The sequence below is a fragment of the Thrips palmi genome, unplaced genomic scaffold (assembly GCF_012932325.1).
Source record: "Thrips palmi isolate BJ-2018 unplaced genomic scaffold, TpBJ-2018v1 HiC_scaffold_1, whole genome shotgun sequence".
Classification (NCBI taxonomy): Eukaryota; Metazoa; Arthropoda; class Insecta; order Thysanoptera; family Thripidae; genus Thrips; species Thrips palmi.
In genome coordinates, this window is record NW_023144620.1 from 5,274,658 (window position 1) to 5,296,327 (window position 21,670).

The 21,670-nt window shown below is 64.1% G+C and overlaps 1 protein-coding gene across 1 annotated transcript in view; it reads left to right on the forward strand.

Annotated features, from left to right (window-relative positions):
• The window catches only part of LOC117643321, a 24,599-nt gene continuing 2,929 nt past the window's right edge, over positions 1-21,670 (forward strand). The window contains exons 1-14 of the mRNA XM_034382166.1: positions 1-13; positions 8,156-8,290; positions 9,568-9,704; positions 16,335-16,640; positions 17,025-17,210; positions 17,278-17,615; positions 19,050-19,352; positions 19,426-19,613; positions 19,690-19,876; positions 19,965-20,214; positions 20,321-20,455; positions 20,566-20,780; positions 20,914-21,144; positions 21,222-21,599. Coding sequence (XP_034238057.1) covers positions 1-13; positions 8,156-8,290; positions 9,568-9,704; positions 16,335-16,640; positions 17,025-17,210; positions 17,278-17,615; positions 19,050-19,352; positions 19,426-19,613; positions 19,690-19,876; positions 19,965-20,214; positions 20,321-20,455; positions 20,566-20,780; positions 20,914-21,144; positions 21,222-21,599 — 3,002 coding nt within the window. The remainder of the gene's footprint in view (positions 14-8,155; positions 8,291-9,567; positions 9,705-16,334; positions 16,641-17,024; positions 17,211-17,277; positions 17,616-19,049; positions 19,353-19,425; positions 19,614-19,689; positions 19,877-19,964; positions 20,215-20,320; positions 20,456-20,565; positions 20,781-20,913; positions 21,145-21,221; positions 21,600-21,670) is intronic.

Genomic DNA, 21,670 nt, shown 5'->3' on the forward strand with positions numbered 1-21,670 from the left:
ATGCCTCAAGAGCGTGAGCCAAGCTCTCGCCCCCCCAAATGCCGAGGCAAAACTTTTGAAAATATTTCCCCTCCGACCTGTTTACACCCCCCTCGTTCTCTTTTCACGGGCCCCGTCCATCTGTCCGCCCGTCCTCCCCGCCCCTCCTGGCCCTCCGCAAACAAACCCAACTTTTGTCCAGCTTGGCGCACTCTCCGCACAGAAAATGTACACGCCGCGTTGGGATTGACACTGTGCACGGAAACGGAGGCGGCAGTTCAAGCTGATTCTCTAACAGGATTTTCCCCGGAGGTCCGCGTAAAAGCGCATGACTTTACACACAGCCAACTTTCACGTAGTGTCGTCGAAAGATGGCAGGGGCTGAAGTCCGCAGTCAGAGAGTCAGAGTCAGGCTGATGCGTTGGTATACATCATCTGATTAAAATTCCCCTGCCTGCCCCCTCCCCCTCCTCTTTCCCTTTCCCAGTGTGGCGAACCGATTCCGGGATGCGAATTGGCGGGGATCGTGTGGCGAACGTGAGGATCGTTGATTGGCGCAGAGCGACGCAGAGCGGCGCAGAGCGAAAACAAACATCCCGGCTTCCCGGCGCCGCAGAGGAGTCGAACCAACAGAAAGAGGCGACGACGGCGGCCTCCTTCCTTTTTATTCCTTATTCCGTTTCCATCATTCGATCGGCCGGGAACTGCCAGGGACTGCCAGGGACGAAGAGGTGCAGGCTGAAGGCAGAAGGCGACCGAGCGCCAGGTCGACGCCGAATGTCAAATCGGTGACGCCCCCTTCTCTCATCTAAAGACAACGCATTTCCATCCGGGCGTTTATACGCCACGGGCCCCTCTTTGGGCCCGGGCAGCACAGCAGAGCGAGGACCTCCCCCACCACGGGGCGGTTAAGGCGGGCGGGTAATGCTGTCCGCGCCCGGGGCGGTATTTACTCGTCGGACAAATTGATTTGACAGGCCGAAGCGCCAAGACGCGCCGTGCCGCCGCGGGGAGGGTCGACGTCGTCGTCGTGACCGTCGTGGCCGTCCCCGCGAGCTGCCGAGGAGTCCGACGGGGAGTCCGCCGGCATGCAAATTCATCGTGATTCGAGGCGGAATTTTGTTTGGCAGTGGCGGCGTGCAGCGGCGGAGGGCCGTGGCGGCGAGGCGGCCGTTGTTCCCCCGCGCAGCACGCAGCGCCGCGCAGCGCCGCGCAGCGCCGCCTTATCGGGGTCGATGGCAATCCCACGTCACGTCGCGCGGAATTGACAACAAACCGGAGTTTTCCTGTCCGCCTTTTCGTTCCGCTATAATTGCTTTCGGCGGCGATCGGCGCGCTGTGACACGGCGAGGCCGCGGGGTGCGTGGTGGCTGCGGTGGGCGTGTTTGCCGTGGTGGCCGCGGTGGCCGCGGTGGCCGCGGTGGCCGTGGTGGCGGCCACAAGGACTGCTCGGACATAAAAAGGAGCCCCGCGGAACTTGTGAATGGCTGTCCATAAGTGGGGGAGGGGGAGGGAGCGTCGCGGTCCCGGAGGCTCGGCGCGGCGCGGCACGGCGCGCGGCTGGAATCCGGGAATCCAGCAAATGGCTGCGGACCGACCGAAGAACGAAGCTCCACTTGAGGCTGAAAGAGGTTCAAGGACCGCTGGGAAAAGTGTGTCTTTCCTCCAGAGAAGGAGCGAGAGCGCGGGAGGGACGTGAATATACGACGGCTACGTCAATAGTGCTTCGACCTCTCAAAACAAACAACAGCGGAAGCAACAAAAGCAGGAGGTCCCCGCGGCGCTGCAGGCTCGCCGGGCGCTGCCTGACCATTCGCTCTCCTGGAGGCCCTCCACCTCTCCGTGACTTGCGCGTCGTACATAAAAAGTAAAAAAAGGCGCGCGGTGCGCTGAAAAACACCAGTGGGTCCGCCGGGGCCTGGCTGGCTGGCCTGCCGCCGCCCTGCCGTCTCGGTGAAGAGAAGACGTTCCGAGAAGCAATGCGGAATGGTCCATACAGTGTGCACGCCGTAAAGGCAAAAGCACGGCCTTGGCCGAGGCCCTGGCGTAGCGGACTTTACGGCGGTTTGCAGCTTGCAGTGCGAGGAAGCAGACAGACAGGCAGGCAGCCAGCCAGGCCGCGGTCCTCGTCGGGGAGGAGCAGCGCACAATGTAGGACAAAGTGGGCCAAATTGACTGGCGCACAAAAAAAGTTTACCGGACCTGACGCAGCGCGACGTCGTCGACGTCGTCCTCGTCGTCGCTGTGGCCTCGTCTCGTCGCGAGCTCTTTTCAATAAGACTTCTTTGCCTCGTCTCAGCCGTCTTGGCTCGACGGCCGAGCCACCCCGCCCCACCCCACCCCAGATCGCCCCGCCCCGCCCCGCCCCGCGCCGTCGGCGGAGTCTCAAGCTTTCCCCCTGATTGCAGCAACGGGAAAATATGAGTCGCAAAGGCCCCCTTCCCGCGTGCCGCGCTCCGCGCTCGGCGTCTCGCGTCTCGCCTGAGCGCCGCCGGAACTCAATCGAATCGACGTCATCAACTGTTTGCCGAGTTTAGAGGTTTGCAGCGCGGCGGCGGGGGCGGCGTCTCGTTTCCCAGCTCCGCCGACCGCCTGACTGCCCGTCTGCAGCCGCCCCGGTCCCGGGGGCCGTTTCCGTCACTCCGTCTCTCTCGCACTCGTGCGCCGTCCCGTGTCGCTGCGAGAGACGCAGAGCGCTGAAACCGACCCTGGGCCCTGGGCCGCGCTGGCGGACAGGACAGGGCGCACGGTGGACTCGCTCGCGCCCGATGAATTTCTCATCAGCAGCAGTGCGCAGTGATGGTAATCGCAATGATAATTATTAATTGGGGCGAGATGGGCCGGGCGCAGGAGAAATCCAATTACGAAATGCGGAAAAGGCGAAGAATGGCGCGACGGATGGCGGTGGGCAGGACGGGGAGGACGACGAGGCCGTGGCGCCGCCGAGTCTTCTTTCTTTCATCTCCTCAGGGAAGGCCCACCCCATTCGTGATTCCGTCCCTCTGCACCTGCTGCTCAAACCATATTATCATTATCGAACCTGCCTGCCTGCCTGCCTGCCTGCCTGCCTGCCTGCCTGCCTGCCTGCCTGCCTGCCTGCCTGCCTGCCTGCCTGCCTGTCTCTGCCAGCCAGCCAGCCGCCTTACGCCTGCCTGCCTGCCTGCCAGGTCGCCCCGTCCCCGTTTCACTCTCCGTTCCTGGACAGCAGACAGCGAGGGCGGACCAGCACAGCCAGCGGCCCAAGGACCTGCAGCAATCACATAACTGTCTGGACCACCTTCTTTTCTTTCCTGGCCACTTTGAAATCAATAGAGCGCCTAATCCTGCGCGGCGTCTGACATGTGGTGTGGTGGGGACACGGCCTTACAGGAGGCCCCGCCCCGCCCCACCCCGCCTCGCCCCGCCCCGCGCAGTTCCGTGACCTGATTCGGTATGAACCCCAACTTCTGGGGCGGCCAAAACTTTTTTCCAGCCCCAAGCCTTGCAATCTCGCCGTCTTCATCCCCCGCCGTACATGATTTTTTCCCTTCTTTTGAGCGACCCGCTCTGCGGGGTGCGGATTTCGCAGCAGTGGCGCGGGTACCGGGTAATTTTGCGTCCGAAGAGGGCTGTCGGACAGCTCTGTCGGACTCGGACTCCGCACCGCTTGCCCCCACGCGGCGGCGTCCTCGTCACCAACGCAAAAACGGAGCCCAGGCGCGCCGAGGGGCCGCAGGTAGGGCGCTACTTTTGGAGGGCGCCCCGCCCCGCCCCGCCCCGCCGAGTGCCTCGCTCTTGAAGCACGTCGCGCCCCCCGCCGGCGTGGTGCCACTGCGGTGGAGCCACTGCCGCGGTGCAGCCAGACTGGCGTTGCCTGGCGTCGCTTGCTTGGCGCCCCGAGTCCAAATTAGCAAGGGAGATGCCGAGACGACAACCCCAGCGGGCCGATCTTTTGTCTCTCTCGCCCCGCGTTCGGGTGGCCCCACTGGTGCGAGAGAGAGAGAGAGAGAGAGAGAGAGAGAGAGAGAGAGAGAGAGAGAGAGAGAGAGAGAGAGAGGCTTCGCGCTCGGAATGCGTCCGCTGGCGCCGCGCCGCCCGGAGCTCGCGGCACCTCCGGGCACCTCCGGGCACCTCCGGGCACCTCCCCCCACCGGGGCTAAATCTGCGGAAAATTGAGAGCCCCGCCCCGCCCCGTCCGGGCGGCCGGGCGGGCAAGCGGGCAAGCCGTGGTGACTCAAGTCGGCCAAACCAATAACGCTTTCTGCGCCCTTCTGCCGTCCCTCGGCGCGCCGGCCCCGCGCCGCCGGCGGAAGGGAGGGGAACCCCACCCTGCTCCAGCAGACACGCACGCGTCCGCGTGTATCAAGTTTTTGTTTCTGTTTGTGTCGAGATAAACCGCGCGGCTCAGTGCCTCCGGCGAGCTCTCCTCTCCTCTCCTCCGGGCGCGACGGCCGACAGCGGGGAAGCGACACTAACTCCGCGGGGAGTTGGTCTTTATTTTTCATGCCGCATACGGGCCGCCGCCGGGAGGGCTACGGCAGCTCCGCCTCCGGGCCGCGCACGGCGGTCCTCGCTGCGTTGGCCAAAAATAAAGGCGAAAAACGTACAGACAAAAGTACGGTTGTCATGTGGTTCGCGAACGTCGGGGCGTTGGCGCGCCTGACCCACTGGCCCGGGCTGCGTCCCGCGAGCCCGCCAGGTCCTGCTCTTGTCTCTGCTGCACTAAAGGGCCGGTGGTGTGGCTCGGACGCACCCCTGGCCTGCAGTGGTGACTCGCTGAAAGCATCGATTTGTCCCTTTTCCCCGGGTCCGCTCCGCCCGGCTCGGCCCGGCTCGGCCCGGCTCTGGCGGCGCGTATCGCCAGCATCGCCTGCCATTTGTCTTTTTCGCGCGGTGCCAATTCGCGATTCAACCCAACAGCGGGGGCCGCGCCCTCTCTGCAGTGACGGCGCGAGGGAGGGGGGGGGGCGAGAAAAACACGAGCGGGGCGAATCGGAAGGACACCGCCAATCTCTGCAAATAGTACTCAATCTGCGGACAAAGAGCCGCGGGGAACGAACGGGGGGGAAGTTGCGTTCATTGTAAGCCGCGCGGAGCCAACGAACCGCCGCCTGATCCCGGCGCCGCCGGAGCTACGCTGGATGCTGGAGTGATTTCCCAGCGCCCTGGCGGCAGCCTGAGCCCGGACGCCCTGCCGGCAAAAGCGAAAGGGCTAGTGAGTATCGGCAATTAATAATGGAGCCTCGTGAATTCGTGATGGGCTGGGGCGACGCCTACGCTTTTTGGGGACCGCGTCGTCGGGCGTCCGGGCAGCCCGCGGCCGCGCCGCCAGGCAGCAAGGGCTCGGTACCCGCCAGGCAGCATGCACTCTGAGAAAAAATGACGGTAAATCCTGGATAATTTTTTTGCCAAACTTTACCGTACTTCAAAAACCAGTATCCACCGTACAGTCTACAGTATTTACCGAACTTGTTTTACAAAATATTCCGTAGTTTTTTAACAGAAGTTACCGTTCTTTCGTACAGACCATGCCGTAGGAAGGACTAGATCTGGTCACAACAAAGGCCGCTCCCAAGAATTGTCCACATCAGGATTTTGAAAAAAGGGGGTCGACCGACTGAAAAATTTTATTGCACCTTTCGATAGGTCTCGTCAAGACCTTTTCAACGAGTGGTCGGAAGGGGGGTCCAGGAGTCCGACTTCAGCAGTTACGTACATCAGGATCTTGAAAACGAGGGTCGACCGACTGAAAAACATTATAGCAGTTTTTGATAGGTATCAAAAGTACGGGATTGCCGGGTAAAAAAGTACGGGATTCCCTGTAAAAAAAGTACGGCGTTGCCTGTAAAATAAGTACGGTATTGCCTGTAAAAAAACGACGGTATTGCCTGTTAAAAAAAGTACGGTGAAGTCTGGAGTAATCAGTACAGGATTTACCGTGATCTTTTCTCGCAGTGTGGGCTCGGTACCCGCCTGGCAGCATGGGCTCGGTACCCGCCTGGCAGCATGGGCTCGGTACCCGCCAGGCAGCATGGGCTCGGTACCCGCCAGGCAGCATGGGCTCGGTACCCGCCAGGCAGCCGCAAGGCAGCCTCTAGCTGGAGCCAGATTTTAGCGGCCTCACTTCTGGCCGAGCGCTTTGCCTCGCCCGCGCCCTTCTTGCCAAAGTTTTCCGCTCCGCGGCTGACACCGAGGCCCCACCCCCTTCCCTTCCACTTTCTCGCGAACCACTTTCTGAACAACCGCCGCTGGTGGTGAACAAGTGCTGAAGCAGCGGCTGAACAGCAGCCGAAGTCATAGCAGTGTGTCCGCCTCGCCAGTGCGTGCGGCATTTCAATGAAAAGCAGTCGGCAGACCGACGCACAGTGGACCCGTACACGATTCGAGCTCTCTAGTCCTCAAATAATCGAACTCGAATCGCATAGGTCGGTACCAATCATCGACTCCTCGTTCGAACGGCATTTCCTCGTTGGTTCAGACTCTTGTGGTAAATGTTAATCTTAAAAATCGCGACGGGGTTCTAGTTTCTCGCGGCTCCCTCATCAGCACAGCAGGCAGAGCTTCACAGAGCTTTGTGGGGGCGTGGCGGGGCGTGGCTTTAGCGCGCATCCAACGCATCGCATGCCGCAAATTGGCTCCAAATTGGGGTGCGCGGAGCGGCGTGCTTGCGGGCCTCCTTGTTGTCGGCAGACGCACCGCCGCGGCCTAGTTGCCACCGCCAGGTTGCCTCCAGGCTAACCCCCTAGGCTTGCCTCTAGGGTTGCCGCTAGGGTTGCCCCTTGCCCTGCGGCCGGGGTGGGATGTGTCGCCCTCTCGCCTCCATTAGGAGATTGTTCTTCTTTTCCTCTCACGGGCCCGCCTGCATGCCTGCCTGCCAGTCCGCCCGCCGCCCTGCCTGCGTGGTGAAAGGGACAAAATTTGGTTCCGAATTTATGGCGCGTCCCCTCCGACTTTGACGCACGATGTAACGATTCCTCTGTCTGGCTTTACGGCGGCATGCGGTGTCCACGCCCCCGCCGCCGTGCCGCGCCAAAAAGTCTCCCTCCGTGGTGCCGGGTGGAAACGCTAGCGCGCGGGCGGCGCACTGGCACCTAGCCAACTGGAATGCAGGGGAGGGTTTTGCCCTGGGTGGGCCAACGGGGCCCGCTAGGGTTGCCGCCTGGCCTCTGATTGATCCCCGCGTTGTGCTTAGCAGGGTACACCGAGTGCAACCTGAGGTCCCGGAAGCCTGCTGCGAGTCTTCCCGGCCTGGCCTGGATTATCACTCGGATGTTCACTGGGCCTTCTAGGGTCGCCACCTCCTCGACGGCTGGGACACAGTCCAGGGAGGTTGCCACTAGGCTAAGGGGGAGTCCACCCCTGGATTCCACGCATCCCTGCTCCACCCTGCCGCCTTGCCCCGTATCGCCACTTTGAGCCTTCCCAGGGAATGCCAGCTAATGCACACAAAACCACAGGGAACCGCAGGACTCGAACCCGCACCCTGAGTCCCATCCGACCCGGCTCAGCCGCGGTGGGCTGGCTGGGCTGTCTGCCCCAGTGGGTGGGCTTGGGCGCTGTGGGCTCGGCTCGGCCCACCCGGCCCGTCGGCCCAAGGCCGCTGTGTGTTTGCTCTGTTCCTTGCTGGTGATTGACGCGGACTGTGGGCCAGCGGGGCGGGGCGGGGCGGGGCGGGGCGGGGCGGGCCGCTGATGAAAGATGAAAGAGCGAGGCGAGTGAGGCGAGCGAGGCGAAAGCGGTGAAAGCACTCGCCCGAGCGCTTCCACTGCATCCCCCGACTGAGTGCGAGGGAGAAGCGCCGGCCGCGTTCTGATCACGTCCTCTCTGTTCCAGGCCGGGGCGATGGCGCTGCCGCGCACCTCTGCAGCGGCGCTGGCGGTGACGGCCTCTGCGACCTCGCCGACGACCTCGCCGACGACGAGACGGAGGCACTGAGGGTGAGCGGTGGCCACGGCGGCGGTAGTAACTGTCGGAGGCGTTTTCTTTTTGCAAAAAGGGAAAGGGAATGTTTCGGCGCTGTGGCTCTAAGGCGTTCGCGGCATTCTCCACAGGCGCGGCAGGCGCGCCATGGCGGCAGGGGTGACACCTGCCAGGGCGGCGCGCTGGGCGGCGCGGCGGGGGGCGGCGCGCTGGGGGGCGGTGCTGGCGGGGGCGGCCCTCCTGGGGCTGGCCTGGCCCTGGCCGCCGTCCTGGCCGCCCCCGGCCGCCGCCCTGCCCGCGTGCCGCATCTCGGAATTCCCCTGCAAGACCAACAAGTGCATCCGCCTGGACCGGTACTGCGACGGCCGCGACGACTGCGGCGACAAGAGTGACGAGCCGCCGCACTGCACAGGTAGGAAAAATGAAAAAGTAGAGGCCGCCGGAATACTGTGCCAGAATCGCGAAAACAAAACAAACAGCCGCTGTATTGCAAATGTAACAGCCAACGTGCCCTGCCCAGCCATCACGCGGAGCCGAGTAAATGTTTCGCTTTGGTGGAGCGCTCCAGTTTGTGGCGACAGCGCTGTGTGCGTTGTGTTGTGGTGGTGGTGTGTGTGTGAGTGAAAGTCGTACGAGTGCCACTGTGTGTGTGCGCGCGCGAGTAGAACAGTGGAGACCCAACCCCGGCTTTGTTCGAGTCGCGCGAGATAGACGCGGCTCCCCGAGGGGGGGGGGGGGGGGGGGGCTGACATGGTGTTGCCTGGCAGGTGTAACTCCTCAACCCCTCTTGACATCCCCTATCCGGTTTGCTTCTCGAGCTCACGCCAAGCGACGCCAAGCGGGGCAGGGTGGCACACTGAAAAAAAAAAAGGAAATCTGAGACAGCCCATGATTTAAGAACTCATCCATCTCCCCAGTCAACCAATCCTTTAAAAAATGACCTATCGTCTTAATATTTGTGGCGATTTGAATGATTTATAAAACGTTGTGTAGACCAATGCAAGTTCCAACTTCATAACTATTCCGAATCGCGCCGCGGTGTCCCCGCCTCCTCCGCGCGTCGATGATCCGCGCGTTAAGAGAGAGGCGTGCGTTGTCGGCGGCCCGCGCCATCCACCACACCATCCACACCATCCACACGCCGACGGAGACCGCGAAGCGAATGCGATTAATTAATTTCGTATTCATCATCCGCGGGCGGCGCGGGCGGCCGGGCTACGCAGCCGAGCGCTCACACACATGCTCGCCATTAGTCTCATCCGTGTGCGTGTGTATGAGTGTGAGTGTGAGTGTGACACATATTTAAATGACGGGGCTCGGTGCCAGCAAGGTGCAAACGGCCCCTTCCATTATTGCGCGCTTGAATCAAACGGCACTCCATTGCGAAATTCATGAGCGGCGTGGCAGGGGAGGCCAGCGTGTGTGAGTTACACGCCCTCCGAGAGGGAGCGTAGCGGTGGTGGCGGTGGGGCAACACCCCAAATTTTACTTCATTTGGTTTTTCGTTTTATTCTCTTTTTTTCGTTTGTTTTTCTTCCACTCACGAGCCGCGTTGAGTTTTTGCGACAGCGCCGTCGCACCCGCTCCGCACGCGGCTCGCGCGACTCAGGTGGCAAAACGGGGTGTGTATTCGTCCCTCCCGTTGTTCGTCGCATTCAAAGTGTGTGTGTGTGTGTTTTGTTTTTCCAGTGTGCAACCGCACGTACTATGGGGATGTCGGCAAGACCTACGAGCTGTCGCTGGGCAAGCCGCCGCTCGACCGGATACCCTACAACTGCCACCTCACCTTCACTGCCAGCGGCCACACGCACGGCGAGCTCATCCAGGTGAGTCCCGGGAGTGGTTCAAGGCCGCTATGGAGGGGGCGGCAGGCACGAAGAACCTACAAGCCAAGAACACCGAGCACGCTCCGCTAGCAATTCCGCGATTCAAAACAAGGACTCGTTAATTGCACTCATTGCATTCCGGCCGCTCGTCGCAAGTCCCCCGTCGTGTTCAAATTTAGCAATGCAGTGGTCGATGGCGGGCCGGGCCAGGCCGGGGAGGCGTCTCGGCTGCCCGCCGCCAGCCCCGACTGGACTGCCCGACGTGGCTTCGAGGAGAGGCCGTTGAGGCGCAGAGCTGATTCGCTGACGGGCCGGGTCAGTAGCTCCCCGCCAACCCGCCAACCTGTTACCGAGTCACACTATAGCCATAAACACTTTGCCGCTGTAGGCCCCGCCCCGCCCCGCGCGCCCTGACTCATTGATGCCTTTGCCGCCGGCCCGGCCTGCAGCCCTGGACGCCCCGGCCGCCACGAAGAGCGCAAAGGGGACGAACGCGAATAAATATTTAGACGCGGCGGCAGGGGCACGCGCAAGGCGGGGCGGCGGGGCGGGGCCGCCTCACGCGCCCTCCCCGGCCCCGTGTCACAGCCCGGCCGGCCTGTACGGCCTGCACGCCTCCATGGAGTGGCCAGCGCTGCCCGGCTGCCTCTGACACATTGCACCACATGCACGGCGCGCTAGTGATGCCAGCGGTGGTCGCCACATGACGGGTGCAGCACACACACACACACGCGCGCACACAGAGCGCGCGTGCAGTGTATCGGACAGCATGTGTTGTGTTGTCCGCCGCAAGTACTACCCTCCGCGTCAGGGTGGTCGGGGTCATGACGATGGCGCATCACGTTCGTTGTCATGTGACGCGCGCGTCACGGCGGCGAGATGGTGGAGGTGGACATCCCCGCCACCAGCAAAGAGAGACAAAAGCGAAAAACGTCCCGTCACTCATCCCAGTGCAGCAGGCTAATGCTGAAGCAGTGCCTTCGTCGCTCGGTCTGGGCCGTTCCGCGGACGGCGCGAGAGAGACAGAGCGACGCGACATGGCGAGCGGGACAAAAGCGGCGGTCAGCGAGAAGGCAGGCCTGCTAATGGAAGGGAAGGCCCTGGTGGCGAGGCGCGGCGCCGACACACGGAAAAAAAATATTTCGCTACTTCAGCGAAACTGCGTTTGCTAGACTCAAGTTTGCTGAAGTGGCGAAAATAAACGCTGACACGAGGATAAATAACGCTAGTTTAGCGAACCCCAGTTAGCTGATGTGGCAATCACATTTTGCCTACCAATGAGCGAATTTATTTGCTAAACGAACATACAGCATGTCGAAAGTGGGCGCAGGACACAAGTGCGAACCTCTGGCTGATGCGAGGAGAATGTCATGGTAGCCTGGAGGTAAAGCGTGCGTCTGGTATTAAAAAGATCACGGGTTCAAATCCAACCGAGGTTGGATATTTGCGAAGCTGAGCGTCACCAGGTATCATACGGTGCACATCCGTTGGGCTGGACCAACGTCAAACAGCAAGTATGTTGACGCTGGATCAGCCAGCGATACGCGTTTTGCTAGATTAGGGGCAAAGATTGTTCGCTATTTCAGCGAAACCAAAGTCGCTAACACATTTCCTATCCAACATTCCGTATCTGCCCCAGCGTTCATGAATCGCAATCCCAGCAATATTTGTTTGCTATTCCAGCGAATATTTGTTTGGCGAACAAAAGTTCGCTGTTTCAGCGAATTTGCCCCTTGTCTCAAATCTAGAAGGCCAAAATTCGCTGAGTCAGCGATTTTCTCGCTGAATCAGCGAATTTCTTTTTTTCCGTGTGCAGAGAAAGAGAAACCGAGATATTATGATAACGCAGTCGCCCCCGAGAGTCTGAAGGCTAATGGCACAGAAGTCTTGGAGGGCTGCGCGCTGCGAGTCACTGCGAGTCCTGCGAGTCCTGCGACTCCCCGAGCGAGGCTAGGCTAGGCCAGGCTGGCATTAGCAAAGCGCGGCCGGATGAAAAAGCGCCGCGTCGGCAGTTAGTTGTCGACTGCGGTCCGACTCCCGTCTCTCTCGCACTCGTGGGGCGCGGGCGTTCCGCAGGCGGTGCGAGAGAGACGGAGCGACGACAGCACCGTTCAACCTGCCTTTGTCAGTGCACTGTTTTATCGGGACGGCGGGCGGGGAGCGTTGTTTCAATACAGAGTCCTCGTCGTCAACACCATCACGCCGCGTAACGCAGCGCCACATCCCACCGCAGGGAACGGGAAATATTTGGAATATTTGGCGCCCCTCCACGCCACGCCGGCCATGCCCCATTAGCGCAGTGGCTGACTTCTTTTTTCCTGCTAACCAGCTTGCCGGCTTGTCGGCTCCGAGTACGTGCTTCACTTTATGACGCGCCACGGGGAAAAAAATCCGGGCTTGAGGGGAACTCCGACCGCGCGTTGTGTGCGTGTGCCTGAGTGTGTGTGCGTGTGTATTTGCGTGAGTATGTGTGAGCGTGCGCGTGTGTGCGAGCCTCCAGAGCGCGCCCCTCCCCTTTTTGCGTTCCATACGCCGTGAAAAATTCAGCTTGTGCAGGCCGTGGAATGACACCCCAGGGCAACACTAGCGCCCGCCGCCGCGAAGAGGGCGGGGGTCGTTCCCCCGCGACCAGCTGTGGAGGGGGGGAGGGGGGGCACCGCAGCGGAAACGTAACGGGGTGTGTTACGGCCAAAGCGTACGCACTTCCAGTTTCCAGGCCGCCCGGCCGGCCGTCAGTTTGTCTTCATTCGCGGCCATCCAGTGCCATGGCGGCATGGCAAAGCAGCAGCAGCAGCGCCGAGCGGCCTCGGCCTCGGCACAGCGGCCGGCCGGCCGAACGGAGTGGAGGACGCGGCAGAGTGCACCCTGTCGGTTCAAATTTGGCGCGCCTGGCGGTACTCGGCGGCCGGTGGGCCGATTGGTGGCGAAGCGAGGCGAAGCGGGGCGAAGCGTGACGCTGGCGTTATTCGATCTGGAGCGGTGCGGCGGTGCGGCGGTGCGGGACGGGGGCGCGGCGCACCGTGGCCGGCCACACATCGCCCCCGCCCCCTTCAAGGCCCTCCTGGTCCTCCTCCCTCGATCGCCTCCGTCGGCGAGCTCCTATTTCACCGCCACCCCCACCGCCTTCTTTTGCCGCCCTCCTTACACCTTCATTTTGCTCTCCAGGGGCAGCCGAAGCTCCCACCCCACCCCCTCGCCCGCACCGCGCACCGTGGCGACGATTCCCACCCCGCACCTGGCATACTGAGTCATACTCTGGGGGCCTCTACATCTTTCATGCCCCTCTCCATTCTCGTCGTGGGCCGCCCCACGCCGCCCCGCCCCGCCCCGCGCCGTCGCCGTGGCCGCGCCAGGCATATTTCGTCGGGGAGGTGACTGCTCGCCGACCCGCGTCGACCCCGTCGCCGTCGCGGGCCTGCCCGGGCCCCATCCCATCCCCGTCCCCGGCGGTCCCCGGCTGCGCGGTCGCATGAAAGCGCCATCCGGGCGGCGGCACTGGAAGAAGTTGAATTAGTGATCGCGTCCAGAAATTGGCCCGGCCACGGCTGGCCTCGGCGCGCCCCGGTGGGCGGCGGCAGCCCCCCGCCCCCCACCCTCCGCTACTCGCATTAGAATCATTTCGGTCGGCGCCGAGGACGAGGACGACGAGGCCGTGGAGTCGAGAGGCTGCGGCCCGGAGCGCCTGCGAAGCGGAGCGCGGCAGCACGGCGACACGCGCGTCCACCGGGGTGCCTACCTCGCAGGCGCCCTTTGCGAGGCCCAGGACTTGGCGGCGAGGACGACGCGAAAAGTGGGCCCTTTGCACCGGGAAAAAGACAGGCGACATTGTCTTGGCTTCAGCCAGCCGCGAGGACGCGTAAGCCGAGCGCGACGGGGTGGCAGGGTGGCTGGGCCGCCCGGGGCGAGGCGGGAGAGGCGGGCGAGGCGCCATTCACACGCACGCTGGAGTGCAGCAGCAGTGTCTCTGGAGCACGCCGCGCCACGCCGCGCCGCCATGCCGGGCCAAGTGGCCGTCGAGGCCGTGTACGTGCTCAGAGTGCACGCGGCTACGCGGCGGGGCCGAGCACGCGTGTCCTGTGACTCCCTTTCCCTCCCCCGACCCGGAGCCCCGCCTCGGCCAGTCTCGATCAGGCGACGGAGCGCCCAGTCGACCCAGTGACCCAGTTTTGAAATACTGCTGCGATAAAGAAAATCCCGGAGGTGCGAAAATCACGTGCGTCTATTGCGTTACCCTCGGCCAGCGGCGGGACGGGGCGGGGCGGGGCGGGGAGGAGGACCCTCTGGCGGGTCGCCGCCATGCCCTGCCCCGCCGTGCCCGCTAATGAACGGGAAGGGGTAATCCGAGGCCGGTGGGCCGGGTGGGCCCGGTGGGCCCGGTGGGTCGGAGCCTGCGGCGGGCCGAGCGTCCTACAAGCGGAGCAGCGGAGAGAGGGAAGGCTCTGCAGTACAGTACCGAAAAGGTGCGCTGCTTGTGAGGGCGGTGGCGGCGCCTGTTCGCTCGGGCTTGATAACAGGAGACTGCCAGACCAGACCGCCCCGCTGGCAGTGCTGGCAGTGCTGGCCGACCGGGGCCTAGGGCGGAGCGCAGGGCGGCCCGCGGTTGTTATTCTGAGGGAACGTGTAACTACCGGCCCCGCCAGCAGTTTAATGCAGGGGAGCCGAAATGAAAAGCAAAACTTGTGTGGCCTCGCCCGGCAGCTACTCACCGCCCCGCCGCCCGACTTTCTCTATCTCTCTCTCCCTCCGGCAATACTACTTGTCACCGCCACCGCCTTATTGTCTGCACACGTTGGTATTCTCTCTGCGCCCCGACCCTGCAATTTTGCCCGTTTTCTCGGCGTCCGACTGTGGATGGAGGTGCGCCTCGCTCCGCGGCCTCGCCTCGCGCAGCTCTGCATACAATGCCGGGGTTGGCCGGGGTCCCCCGACCCCTCTCTGCCCCACCCTTTGTGAAATCTGTGCATCGACAGCGAAGCAGCGGCCCGCTCCCGGTGCGCTCTAGCGTGCTGTGGCGTGCTCCGGCAGCGGCCTGTGGTCTGGCGGAGGGCGGTGCCGTGGCGGTGCCGTGGCGGTGCCGAGCTGGTCCGTTTTAATCGGCAGCGCATAACTATTGCCGCGGCCGTTGGGCCGTTTGCCGCTCCAGACCCTGCTTCTAATGCCGACCCCGGTGGTGTAGGACGAAACATCTGGCCACCGGGCAAGCCCGGCGCACGGCGAACCTTTGGGTCACTCCAGCTGCCCCCCCCCCCCCCCCCAAAGCCGGCTGGCCGGTGGGGGGACCGGGGTCGGGGGCTCTCGCCAGGGCAGCCCTTTCTTACCCTGCTGCTTACATATTTCACCCGAGCCCTTTCAACCGCTTTCAGCACCGCCAAATAATGAAATTTTCCGAAGGGCCGCATCCTCTATCCGCCGCATGGCGCCGCTTGGCCAGCTTTCGGCTTTCGGCTTTTCCAGCCACCGTCTAGCCCGCGCTCGATAAAGCTTGTTGGCTCACGGTTTCACAGTGTAGGCATTGTGGGGCGACCGGCCATGTCACGGCGCCGCGTGCCTTTATGGTCTCTTGGATATTCCTATTCTATTCGTGGTGTTTTAGTCGCGACGGGGGTGGAGGGGAGGGGGGAGGGCCATTGAAGCCCTGCGCAAACGCTGGAGTGGCAGCCTGCTAGCATCGGGGGCAGGGCCTGCCCCGCCCTTCCCGTCTGTGGGCCCCCGAGGTCCCTCTGAGGCCCCCTGGAGGTCCCTCTGAGGCCCCCCTGAGGTCCCTCTGTGGGCCGCGGCACCGAATCTGCTTCGCAAGCGCGGGAATAGAAAAAAGAAAGAAAATGGACCCAAAATCTCGTCTTTGATCCGCGAGTCGCGGTGGAGGCCTCATTGAAAGCGTTTCCCGTCACAAAGACGGAGGAGGCCGAGGAGGCCGTGCAGGCGTTCAATTACAGTGGAGGGGAAACTCGCGGTGGGCCGGGCGGCTGGCTGTTTGGCGCAAACAGGCAAAAGGCCGTCGTCTTCTTTCTGCGTGTTGACCCCTTCCCCGACAGAGCGACGCCGCCACGCCGTGCCGGCCGTGCACAAGAAGGCCGTGCGCCGCCAGCCGCCATGTTGATCTAGTAGAGCGAGGCCGGGGGGCCGTCAGGGGGCGGAGGGCCGCCGGGGGATTCGGGGAGGTATATAGGAAGCACTAGAGCATCAAGTTTTGTCTCGGGCTTTGGCCTGAGAGCGGAGCTACGTGGCTCGGCGGGCCGGGGCTCGGTCCCCTGGGCACGGGGCTCACCTGTGCGAACGCCGGATACATCCGGTAAATATTTGCCCCCTCCCTCCCCTTCCTCGCCCCTCCCCGACCCAGCCAGCCTCCTGGCGAGGAGCCTATGCCGCCCTGCAAGTCTTCCCAAGTCTGCAAGCGGCAAGCACTTTGCGCCGCTTTGCGAGGCCGGGAACCAAATTAAGCAATCTGCCCGCCTAGCGAGCGAGCGCGTGTGTGCGCGGCCTTGGCAGTGCCCTCGCCGCTCGGTCTCTCTCGCGCTCCTGGGGTGGCGCCCCGTGTGGGTGCGAGAGAGACGGAGCGGCGATGCGCTGCGGTGCGGCACGAGGAAGAACGGCCGACTCACTCTTCTCTCTCTCTCTCTCTGTCCGCAGCTCATCTTCGACGAGTTCCACGTGGGCCGCTACCTGCGCCACGCCGCGGACGCGGGCTGCCCCGACGGCCACATGACGCTGGCCGAGCTGGGCCGGCCGTTCACGGGCGGCTTCTGGTGCGGCGCGTCGTCGGGCTACGCCGTGTACTTCTCCGAGGTGTCCACCGTGACGCTGTCGCTGCGCCTCTTCGCGTCCACGGCGCACGCCGCCACGCCCTTCCGCTTCCACCTGCGCTACCGCTTCATCACGCGCGACGACGCCGTGGTGCGCTTCGGCAGCCACGACAAGCAGGTCGAGCGCGGCACGGTGAGGACAACACTTGCCACCACACTTTGGCGGATTTTGGAAAATCCGCCAGAACTTTTTCTCTCGGTTCGTCATTGTCATCAGACCGCCGCAACCATGGCGGCTGCGCGGCCAGTTCGCAAGCACAACCCCCCCCCCCTCGGCGTCTCTTTGACCCACTCCCCCTCCCCTCCCTTCGTGGACCAGACTTCATTACAATTTTATCGCGAGCGGCTCGGCGGTCGGCGCGATGCCCGTCACAATGGCTGGCCGCCGGCCGCACCATTCCGCCGTTCGTTGTGCCCACGAGGCTGCTTTGTCGCCGCTCGTCCGCGCCGCCAAGTAGGCCGTCACGCACGTCACGTCGGTCCGGGTGAGTGACAGCTGCCCCTTCCCGTGTTGCAGGGCGTGCCGGGGACGTACTGCAGCCGGCAGTTCGACGAGTGCTACCGCAAGAAGTGCAAGCTGCAGAGCCCCAACTACCCCGGCATGTACCCCCGCAACGTGACCTGCTTCCTGAGCCTGCGGCAGAAGGAGGTGCCGCACTGCAAGCACGCCATGATCACCGTGCACCAGAACGCCGAGCACAAGGTACGCCGTACACCGCCACTGCGTCCGCGGCCTCCGCGAGCGCTTGACTGACTGTCTTGTCCTCCAGATCCAGATCAAGCGCGCCGCCGCCGCGCTGCCGGCCAGCGTCAACAAGACGTCGCGCGCGGTGCGCGTGTGGGACGACTGCTCGGGGCCGCTGGGCGAGCGCGACTACCTGGTGTTCTACGACGGACCCTCCACCAGCGACCCCGTGCTTATCAAGTGGTGCGGCGGCGACTGGCTGCCCAAGATCTCGTCGCGCGGCCCCGAGATGCTCGTCGCCTTCCACTCGTCGGCCTTCTCCGCGCCGCTGCACGCGCTCAGCCCACTGCGCGGCTTCGAGCTCGAGGTGGACGTCATGTTTTCGGACTCGGACTCGCTGGACTACCAGCGCGACCCCCGCAAGTGAGTGTGCCAAAGCCCAAGGCAGGCCAACGACACCAATAAGGAGGTCAAGGAGGCCCCCGTCCCGTCCACCGCCACGTCATTTCGCGCCCTGCCAGCACGAATGGCACCGGGGGATCGGGGGAGGGGAGGGGAGGGGAGGGGAAAGGAAGGGGGCGGTACAGCAAGAGTCGTTGTGCGTTTCTTCTCCCCCTCCCCCCCTCCCCCCTCCCCTCCGCGCTGCAACGTGGCACCGTGGCGCGCACACTTGAGTCTCGTCCCGGCCTGCTCCTGCTTGGGCCCTGCCACGCCCCGCCACGCCCCGCACGCCCCGCCACCCTGCCCCGCCCTGTTGGCTGGAGGAGGTTTGCTCCAATTTGCATGTCCGCTTAATTCATTCCTGCGTTCCAGCAGCCCGGAGCGAGGCCTGGGGTGAGGCTAGGCCGGGGGGTGAGGCCGGGGGGTGAGGCCGGGGGCGAGGACGGGGCAGAGGCCAGAGGCTCTCCTCCCTCAGACGCCCATATCCAATAAGCGTCATTGCCCGGGCGGCGCGGCGCGGTGCGGTGCCACCGCAGAGCCACGCCGGGCTGGCCAACAAGATCGCGGTCGCCTTGGAGCGAGGCAGCGAGGCGGCGAGGGGCCGACTGCCAGGGCGCGGGCGGGGCTCTCCAGGCAATACAGAAGTACACAGGGAGCATCGCAAGCCCTGCTCCTTTCCCAAAGCATGCCGCCATAGGCGCTACACGAGAAAAAAATCTCATTCAACGAACGTTAAGTAAAGGTATCATCTGCTAAAAAGATTTAGCGCGATACAACCTGCAGGCTCTCCCGAGCTGGCAGGCAAACCGGTAGCCGAGTGTGCCTGCGCGGGGCACGGCGGCATGCGATGAAGCGAAGCAGGAGGGGTGCGTTTCCAGGCGAGGTCAGTCACATGGACACGATGTGGTGTGGCGCGGCGGGGCGGGGCGGGGCGGGGCGGCAGGGCGTCTGGAGCAGGGTGCGGATGTCTGCGAGCTATTCTGACATGGGTGCGGCTTACGAAAAGGGAAGTGGCGGGGTAGAGGAGCTATACTGGGGCCGTGCAAAAGGGCCGTGCCGCCGCGCCGCCGCGCCGCTCTTCATGCGTGCCCGTTCACTTCGATACGTACACAGCGTACCGCCCCTGCGGCCCTGCGCGCCTGGATTCACATTCAGATTGGGCGATGTGTTGCCAGAGGGGAGGGGGAGGGGTTTGAACGGCTGGGTGCGGTCAGCGTGTGGACCGCGGCAGCGCGGGGACTACCCTGCAAAACTTTTCCCGACCGCGGGTCGCCGCTCTGGTGGCGCTACACGGTACACCTCGTTTGGGGATCCCGCAGGACAACAATGCACAATACATCATCCGGTGTCGGAATAATTCAATTTGCCATGTTTACTTATTCATGACTCTGCTTGCCGTCCCCGCTCTGTTTCCAGGTGCGAGTTCTGGATCAACGCGACCTCGTGGGGCGTGGGCGGCGCGGGTAACCCGCCGCCGCGCTGGGGCCACGTGCTGAGCCCGCGCCACACGCTGCCGCCCAACACGACGTGCACGTACCGCTTCCACGGGCTGGCCGGCGACACGGTGTGGCTGTACTTCCTGGCGTACTCGCACCACTCGCTGCTGTCCACCTCCAGCAGCCTGCCCTCCGTGCTGGCCACGCCCGCCACCTCCACCACCACGACCTCGGCCAGGCCACCGTCCCTGCTTCACAACCACCTTCTGCTGCTGCCGCCTAGGTAACTTTAACCTCTGCCGTGTGCTTATAACAATTTGGGGGCAGCAAGTTTAAATTTGTTGCTATTTGTTTAGGCCGGCCAGCACACCGCCGCCCAGCCCCTGGATCGGTCTGAGCGGCACCAAGTCCAACCAGGCCGGCTCCGGCTCGCACCACCGATCGGACCTGAACCACATCCTCGGCGTGGATCCCGCGGCCACGCCGTCGACGGCCTCGGCCTGCTCCATGCGCCTGCGCATCTGGGACGGTGGGGGCACCACGGGTAAGGCAGAAGGCAGGACGTCGTACTGGCGGCCACCTGACGGCCTGACACCAACCGTCCGCGGCTCTGTTGGCAGGACTGCCGGTGCTGGCCTCGCACTGCGACAAGGACGGGCCCCGGCTGTGCGCGCACGCCGCGCTGGGCAACGCCACCAGGACGACGCGGTCCTGCGGGCCGCACGAGAGCTACGAGTCCACGGGCACCGACCTCACCATGCAGCACACCATCACGGAGGGCACCGCCCTGCACCCCGTGCACTGGAGGTAAGCCTTGGTTCACGCGGCACGCCACCTCGCCGGATCGTCGGCTCTACGCTCCGTGCTAACGCCGCCGCCACCTTGCCCTCCTCAGGCTGCACTACGAGTTCGTCGACACGAACCTGGGCGGGGAGGCGTGGACGGGCCGCGGCGCCATCCTGGCGTCGGGCGCAGTGGCGTCGGCGGGCCGCCCCCTCTCGCGGCCACCCATCCCCTGCGCGCGCCTGTTCCGTAAGCTGCGCTCCGGGGACGTGTTCTCGCCCCGGAACGTCTTCATGTTCGGGAGGGGCGGCGCCGCCAACCTCTCCTGCATCTACCGCATCGAGGCGGCCAGCAACGAGCGGGTACGTCTTCACTTTCGGTGTGCACGCCGCGCCAGCGATACCCCAGTCCGCAGGGACGGCCTCCAATCGGCAGCAGTTCGTTTCACCGCGCTGCGTTTGTCCACAGATCCGCCTGACCGTGGACAAGGCCTCCTTCGGCGGGGACAGCGACGCGTGCAGCACCGTGGCGGACCCGCACACGGGCCGGCCCAGCTGTGCGTACGCGGTGGGGGCCAGGACGTCGGAGCTGCGTCTCTGGGAGGTAACAAGAACAAGCCGACTTTTCTCTCTCTCTCTCTCTTTCGGAACGAGCCACATAATCCGGGATTGGGACTGAAACAACGGCCTCTATTTGCCCCGGTCGGCGCGAAGGTGCCCTGGAGGGACGTGCGGCTGCCGCGGGCCTGCCTGTGCGACAACACCACCGTCACGTCACGGCCCTTCGTGTACCAGTCGGCGTCCCGCGTGCTGGAGCTCGCCTTCACCGTCACGCAGCTCAACGTCACGGAGGACTTCGACGACCTGCACTTCCACGCCACCTTCGAGATGGTGCGGAGCAACGAATGCTCAAGGAAACAAAGACTGAGGTGGGTGGTGGAGTTTCCTCGCTCTGTCTCTGAGCGCCCGCAAAGCGGCGGGTAGGCCGTCCCGCCGAGCACGGCTGCGGCGCGGGCAGGCGCTCATCGTCCTCACGGCGCTCGGCGCGTCTTCCTCTTGCAGAGGGGCTGGCGGCGAGATCGAGTTCGAGAGCCCCGCGTCCAGCCGCACTGACCTGAGCTGCGAGGGCCTGCCGTGGATGGTGGAGGCGCACGAGAACAAGAGCCTGTTCCTGCTGACGTGGGGCAGCTTCCTGCCAGTGTCGGGCCCCATCGACGACTCCACGACAGGGTCCTCGCCCTCGCGCTGCCACACGAGGAGCCGCATCCTGCTGTACTCGGGCCGGCCGCTCCGGTCAGTGGTTCGAACCCCAGCAGTGCCTTTTTGTTTTGGCCTTCCTGGAGTGGGGTGTGACGCGACCTTGTCTGCAGGCTGGCGCGCGTGGTGTGCCCGCTGCCGCAGCGCGAGCGGCCCTTCTCGCTGCACGTGTTCTCGGAGGAGTGGTTCGGGCTGCCGGCGGGCCAGCAGCTCCCCGCCGCGCCGCCGGGCACGCAGTCGTACACGGCCGTGGCGGTGGCGGCCATGGCGGCGGGCGCGACGCAGGGCTTCGGCGGCTACGGCGCGCCCAGCTTCCTGGTGGAGTGGGTGGGCCGCGACTCGGCCTCGGCCGCGCTGCACTGGCTGGAGATCTCCAGGCCCAAGCTGGCCCTGCAGCAGCGGCTGTGGTCGGAGAAGGGCGCCAAGCCGCCTCCCGACGCCATCCCCAAGGGCAACCTGTCTCTGGCCCTCGGCTGGGACTGCCCCCACAAGTGAGTGCCACGGCCGCGACACCGAGTGCTTCTCAAAGTGTGGGAGCAGATTTAACGTCTTGTCCGTGCCG